Source organism: Physeter macrocephalus, chromosome 14 (assembly GCF_002837175.3).
Source record: "Physeter macrocephalus isolate SW-GA chromosome 14, ASM283717v5, whole genome shotgun sequence".
Classification (NCBI taxonomy): domain Eukaryota; kingdom Metazoa; phylum Chordata; class Mammalia; order Artiodactyla; family Physeteridae; genus Physeter; species Physeter macrocephalus.
The window spans coordinates 67,854,497-67,861,672 of NC_041227.1; the positions used below are offsets into that span (position 1 = coordinate 67,854,497).

General features: G+C 51.6%; 1 protein-coding gene across 1 annotated transcript in view; it reads left to right on the forward strand.

Annotated features, from left to right (window-relative positions):
* Nucleotides 1–5,298, forward strand: part of LOC102987095 (integrin alpha-M) — a 36,168-nt gene extending 30,870 nt beyond the window's left edge. The window contains exons 17-25 of the mRNA XM_028498038.2: nt 378–508; nt 1,341–1,424; nt 1,769–1,844; nt 2,477–2,584; nt 2,779–2,862; nt 3,022–3,135; nt 3,221–3,322; nt 3,543–3,653; nt 4,098–5,298. Of these exons, the coding sequence (XP_028353839.1) occupies nt 378–508; nt 1,341–1,424; nt 1,769–1,844; nt 2,477–2,584; nt 2,779–2,862; nt 3,022–3,135; nt 3,221–3,322; nt 3,543–3,653; nt 4,098–4,169 (882 nt within the window). The 3' untranslated portion in view covers nt 4,170–5,298. The remainder of the gene's footprint in view (nt 1–377; nt 509–1,340; nt 1,425–1,768; nt 1,845–2,476; nt 2,585–2,778; nt 2,863–3,021; nt 3,136–3,220; nt 3,323–3,542; nt 3,654–4,097) is intronic.
* Nucleotides 5,299–7,176: the final 1,878 nt, after the last annotated feature.

The window sequence follows — 7,176 nt, forward strand, 5'->3', positions numbered from 1 at the left end:
CCACTTCAAGTGTACAATTCAGTGGCTTTTGCAATGTTCACAGTGTTGTGCATCCATCACCATGATCAATGTTAGAGTATTTTATTACCCCAAGAAAAGACCCTGCTCCCCTTAGCCATCAGCCTGTGTCGTCCCATCTCTCCCAGCCCTAGGCAACCACTAATCTATTTGCTGTCTTGAGATTCACCTATTCTGGATATTTCATATAAATGGAATCATATAATAGGATTGCTTCTTTGACTGAGCATCATGCTTTCAAGGATCATCCGTGTTGCAAGATGTATTAATACTCAGATTCTTTTTACTGCTGAATAATATTCTGTTGTACGGATGTGCCACATTTTATTTACCCATTCTTCAGCTGATGGACATTTGGGTTGTTCCTTCTCTCTTACTCTTGTCACTGTCTCTTCTTTCTCCAACTCCAGATCACCTTCAATATCACATTTGACGTGAACCCTGATGCTTTCTTTGGAAACAAACTACTTCTCAAGGCCAATGTGACCAGGTGCGCTATGCCTGGCCTCCTCCGTTTTGAGGCCCCAGCCCCCGGCCCCCGTGCTCAGGGTGGACCATTGCCCTCTCCGCACTGGTTCTCCCTTCAGCTCATTTGTTTACTCAACAAACACGAACTGAGCACCCACCACGTGCCAGGTATGGCTCCCTGTGCTGGTGGGACAGTGATGGACAAGACAGCTGTGATTCTTGCCCTCACAGAGGTTATAATTTAGGGGCAATGATAGACAGGAAAGCCGATGATTATGATACAGTATGAAATGAATGATGTTCAGTCTTCTTGGGAGATTAGTGTTCAGAGAAGACTGTATATTCAGGCTGTGAGTTAGCCAAGGAAGGAAATGTGGACCAAGCAAAACCCGGAGACTGCAAAGGTCAGGCTGAGTTTGAGCACAGGAGGCAGGATTGAAGGAGTTGGTTAGATATGGGCCGTGTCATGAAATGATCGACGAGTGTTCTTAGGGAATTTGCAGTTTAACTTGGGAGTGACGTGATCACCTTTGCATGCTAGAAAGATCACTCTCCAGGAGCGGGGGGCATTGGGGTGGGAGTCATTTTGAATTCAGGGGACCAGTGAGAAGAAGACACCCTTCTGCAGGCATCCGTCCTGGTGAGTAGGGATGGGCCTGGGCTACACAGGGGCAGCCCTGGTCTTTCCTACAATCTCTGTTTCCTCTGTTGGATTTAGAGGACAGCGTTTAGGATGCTGAGAGGACAGGACTTGGTGGTTGGTTGGTGATGGAGGGTGAGGGAGAGGAAGAAGGAGAAGGAAAGGCTGATTCTCGGTTCTCAAGAGCTGACCGGAGCTCTCTGTTCCCCTTCAGTGAGAACAACATACCTGGGAACAACAAAACCGAATTCCAGCTGCAGCTGCCTGTGAAATACGCTGTCTACATAGTGGTCACCAGGTACTGGCTGCTGGGGCTTTAGTTCTGCCTTCACCACTGGGCTGGACATGGCTCATTGAGTATCTGTGTGCACGAGTCTGTGCACGTGTGCCTGTGAGTGAGTCTGAGGATATGTGTGCGCACGTGTGTGTCTGTACGTGCATGTGTACGTGTGTGTGGGAGGGGCCCAAACTGGCAATGCTGCAGGTCCCACCCTCACTGCCCCTGCACACGTCCCGCTCGCACCTCTCAGGGCTGCGTTACCCGCGTGCCTGTTCACCCCTTTACACACTTAGCCCAAGACCCCCTCCCAGGACTCCCCTGACGTTCTGTCACCTCCTGCCCCTTCTTCTTTCTCCCATCAGCCTTGAGGTCTCGACCAAATATCTCAACTTCACAGCCTCAGAGAATACCAGCCACATTATAGAGCATCAGTATCAGGTGGGGAGCTGAGAAGGAGCCTGGGGAGGGAAATCGAGATGGCGGGAGCACAGAAAGAATGGTAGGAGGGACTTCCCTGGCGGTCCAGTGGTTAAGGCTTCACCTTCCAATGCGGTGGGCATGGGTTTGATCCTTGGTCGGGGAACTAGGATCCCGCATGCCGCGTGGCCAAAAAAAATATGATGGGAAACATGCATGAGGTGCCTGCTTTGGGCCAGGCTGTGTTCTAAGCTTGCTGTGAATTCTCACACAGCACCACGTGCATCCGTATGTATATACACACACGTATGCAATGAACTCATTTTATCTTCGTAATGACCCTGTGACGGAGGTACTGTTGTCTCCCCCAGTTTATAGACAAAGAAACTGGGGCTCAGAGAGGCTAACAGAACATGCCCACGGTCTCACCCCCAGTGAGCGGAAGAGCCATTGCTTCCGACCAGCCTGTCTGGCTCTGGGATGGGTGTTTAACCCCTGTGCTCTCCTGTCTCTCAGAAAGCATCAAGAGGCAGGATGCTTGGGTCTGTGAGACCTGATTTGGTACCGGGCTGTTGGGAGTGGGGAGCCTGATCCTAGTTGCTGGTGGGGGCAGAAAGTCCGGAACCCTGATATCTACCCCTCCCCCCATGCAGTTCAACAACCTGGGCGGGAGGAAGCTCCCCATCAGTGTGGTCTTCTTGGTCCCCATCCAGCTGAACCGGGTGACCGTGTGGGACCAGCTCCACGTCACCTTCTCCCAGGTAAGCGCAGCTGGGCCTGAGGATTGGGCCCAACACCTCTCTCCACAGCCCTGGTCTTTCCTAAAATCTGTTTCCTCTGTTGGGTTTTGGAGCCCTTTAAGACCCTCTCCTGGACCTCGGTTTTCTCACCTCCCGGAGGGTGGACCCAGGAGCCCTCGCTTCAATCCGTCCTCACGGTGTCCCTCTTTCCTCAGAACCTCTCCAGTAGATGCCACACCAACAGGAGTGACCCTCGTGACTCTGACTTCCTGGGGGAGCTTAAGAAGACCCCACTGCTGGTGAGGCTAAGCCCAGCCTCAGCCTCGCGGCTGCACGCAGGCTCCGCGCTGCCCCCCTCGCCTGGGCCCAGTACCGGCTCTCAGTGGCCGGCTGAGGGCATGGGATGTGGCCTGCATCCAGCGTTCCTGCTCACCTCTCTCCCCTCCTCCCTTCCCCAGAACTGCTCCATCGCTGTCTGCCAGAGAATCCAGTGTGACATCCCCTCCTTTGGCGTCCAGGAAGAATTCAAGGTCACCCTCAAGGGTAACCTCTCATTTGACTGGTACATCAAGGTATGTGGGTGCCTGAGGCTCGGCTGGGCACAGACGAGATCCTCCAGGGCCAATGGGTCCAGCTCCCATCCTCTCTCTCCCACAGACTTCGCATAACCACCTTCAGCTTGTGAGCACTGCAGAGATCTTGTTTGATGGTTCGGAGTTTGCCCTGCTCCCAGGACAGGGCGCGTTTGTGAGGGCCCAGGTATCTGTCTCGGACATAGAGGGGCCGCTGGAGGCAGGAGAGGAGGCTGGGCTTGTGGGAGAGAGAGAGAGAGAGGGGGCCGGGGAGGAGGAGTGAGGGCTGGGGTTGGGGGGCACAGGGGATTTAGTCATGGGGTTCGGGGAGCACACAAGGTCTGACTGGGGAACCCCCAGAAATCCAGAGTCTTTCTCCCCTGATGCCCCCGCCGTCCCTGCTCCAGACAGAGACCAAAGTGGAGTCTTACGAAGTACATAACCCTGTCCCGCTGATCGTGGGCAGCTCGGCTGGGGGGCTGCTGCTCCTGGCCCTCGTCACAGGCGGCCTGTACAAGGTAACTCCCCCGGGGCCCTCTTCCTGCCCCTCCCCTCCCCCCACCCCCACGGCTTCTCACTCAGCAGCGCCTGCCTGGGTTCAGCTCCCAGCTGTGCCTCGGGCAGCTCACAGAGCCTGTTTCTTCAGCTGTAAAATGAGACTATAATTACCCATTCTGTGGACGTCTTTGGGTTCGTATCTCTCGAGCACTTAGAATAGTCTCTGGTACAGAGTAAACACTATATAAAGAGTACTTATTATTATATTTTAGATTTCTTTCCCTCTTTTCTTTCTCAGTAGTGAGGCCATCCCCCTCCCTGTCCCACTTTCCCCAGATCTAGTCTGCACTCCGCCACGTTATTCTTTTCATCTCTTGGTCCCGCCGTCTCCCAGCCTGGCCTGCATGGCCTTCACTTGCCCTCCTGGCCTTGATGCCCTTACTCCCCTGCCTCTGCCTCCACAGCTTGGCTTCTTCAAACGGCAGTACAAGGACATGATAACTGAAGCTGGCCCTGAAACTGCCCTCCCCCAGTAACAGCAGCTCCTTCCCCACTCCTTGCTGAGTGGCCTCCCCTGCAGCAAACAGGATGTGGTCGGACCGAAGAGTGAGCGGGTCCCCAGGCTGCTGGACGGACACATCTGTTGGGAGCCCAGGGCGGTGATGTCTCACTCAGGAGCAACCTGCTTGGCTTTCCATTCCTGTGTGTGTGTGTGTGCTTGTGCGCATGCACGAGCGTGAATTGTGTGTGTGGCTCAGATCTCTCTTGCATGAGGACAAGCGCCTTCGCACAAATCTCAGGCAGAAGGGAGTTGCTTGGGCTTCCTTGTGTGTGGGTGAAGGTGCCATTGGTTCTTCCTCGGGGACAGAGGTGATGGCAGCTCTTGTGGGCGAACACAAAGGGAAGGGCAAGAAATCCTCCCCCAGCTATAGGAAGCGAGATCTCCTTTTGTGGGTGAGCCCGCAGGCCAGCAGGAGCCCATGCAGCTGGGCCTGAGCCTACCCGGACAAGCCAGCAGGAACCTGTCCAACCATTCCACACTAGAGCTGATGTGTCCAGTGCGCAATGGCGCACCTCCCTTTATGTATTCACTTTATCATTTTAATGCTACTTTTATTTTTTGAATGGATGAACAGGTCCGTAGTATCAAAATCAAAAGACACGCAAGGGTGTGGGATGAAGTTTCCCTTCCATCCTGGTCGGCCAGCCATTTAGGTCTCTTGTAAAGGGTAGTCCAGGTTATGCGTTTGGGGGTCTCCTTCACAAAGACTCTAGGCATATGCAAACACACACACACATACACACACACAAGCTTTTTTACACAAGTGGCAGCATGCGTTGTTTATACTGTTCTGCATCTTGCTTTTTTCATTAATATGGCTCAGACCTTGTTTTATATCAAGACATAAAGTACTTTTTCATTCCTTTATATAGTGCGCCATGTTCCACTGTGTGGGTGGATCCTAGTGTCCTTAACAGTATCCCTCATATATTATTTCCAACTTCTCGCAATGACAAATAATGGTGAATTAATAAATTGAATATATGTCATTTTTGCATATGTGTAAGACAATTTATAGGATACATTCCCGGAAGTCTGAATTCTGCCAGAAGCAACCCCAAGAGAAGAATTTGAGTGAAAGAAGCTTATTTAAGAGAGACGCCAGGAAATACCAGTGGGGGAGGGACGTGAGCTGGGGAGGGAAAGGCAGCCAGTAAAGGGTATACTATCAACAGAGGGACCATTATGAGCTCCTGGAGTGTAACCCCACCGGGGAGGTCTGGGACGCAAAGTAGAACACGCACCTTGACACTTCCCATCCGAGCAGAGAAGGAGCTGGTGCATGGATACACCAATTCCACATAGTTATTGGCTGAGGGTTGCTGTTCATGGGGAAGGAAGTGCTAATTCCCTGGCACCTCTGGCCGGCCCTGAATGTAGGCAGAGCGGCTCTGGTGGCCAGAGAAAGGGCTGCAGATGCTGCCAGTTGGAAGTCTGCCAGGTGAGCATAGCCCCTGGCAAGGCCCACCCGGATCCGGGCGGGGTACCAACAGTGCTTGCTATGAAGAGTGTGTACAGATGAAGTTTTGATAGCTGTTTCCAGGTAGCCCTCCCTCCTCTGGGGCGTTCTTCCACTGCCCACCACCCAACCTTTGCCAGTGCAGTACCCACGACTCTGCCCTTAGCACCCATCCTAATGCTCACATCAGTCCTGCTAAGTGGCCATCTCTTGCTATTTGCTGATGTCTGAATTTCACTTATGAGGAAGCTGAGACTTAGAGAGATCATCTCAATTGCCTGAGGTCATACAGATAAAGAGGAGATGGAGCTGGGATTGAAACCTGTTTCTGTCTGGCTCTGAAGCTTTTCTCTTTTACTGTCCCAATGGCCTCAGAGGAATGGCCTGCAGCAGGCACGAGGGAGGTAGCGGGGGGAGAGAGTGGCTGTTGTTTAGCTGTTATAATATCAGGTGAACCATATGAAATCGCTGACACGTTTGTTGACAGAAATGGCAATTGCATGCAGTTCATCGAGATACAAGAAAATCATGGCTTAGACGGACATCTGCTCCAGATGTGATAGGAAGGAAGGCAGGTGAGGGAAGTGTCCTAGGGGAGGCGACCCCTGACTCTTCCAGTCAGAGGGCAGCACAGGTGGGGCTAGAAGAGTGGGCAGGAACTTGGGCATATGTGCTCTGTAAGCTAGAGTGAGGAGTTTGAGTTTTATTCAAAGCACAATTAGATGTCATCAAAGGATGACTGATAAGACAATGGCCCTTTGTATCTTTGGGGGTGTTGCAACACATGTCACCTGAAATTGTTCTACACGATTTCTTCTTCTGACTTCAAAATCCATTAAAAATCCATTTTCTTCTTCCTTAAGTTGAAAGACAAAAGACCTCAAGATCTCCAAATGTCCTTAACTGACCCAGAAAGGAGAGGGCCTCTGTACCTGCAGGCACCTGCCCTTGGATGGGCAGTCAAGGCTCAGAGTCCACATCGGCCTCTTTGCACTGGACACTTGTGTTGAATTCAGTCAGTTAGGAGCTTTATGATAGGTTAAAAAGTAAATTATTTCTAGTGACAAATTACCCTAGCAAGATCACAAAGTTACTAGTAAACAGGGCCATAAATCTCTGGTGAGAAGTAGATAAACCCAGGAAAGTCTGTCCTTGTTTTTACTTTTTGGGGTTCAGAATAAATAAATCTCTGCAGTCTCCACCCTTCTTTTCTTACTTAGTAATAGGTTCTTATTGGGGACACCGTGGAAGATTGTTATATTGTTATATTAATAGTTATGACCCTCGATGAATTGTGTCTCCCTGCATCCCACTCCCTTGCAATGTGACATTGCTGCTGCTCTCATCAAGTGGTGGGGGTCTTCCTCTCTACCCTTTGGAATCTGGGCTGCTCTTGTGCTTTGCTTTGACAAATAGAATGTGGTAGAAGGGCTATTGTGCAAGTTCCTGGGCCTAGACCGTCAGAAGCACTGCAGCTTCTGTGCTCACCCTCTCAGACTCCTGAGACCACTGTGCTGAGACC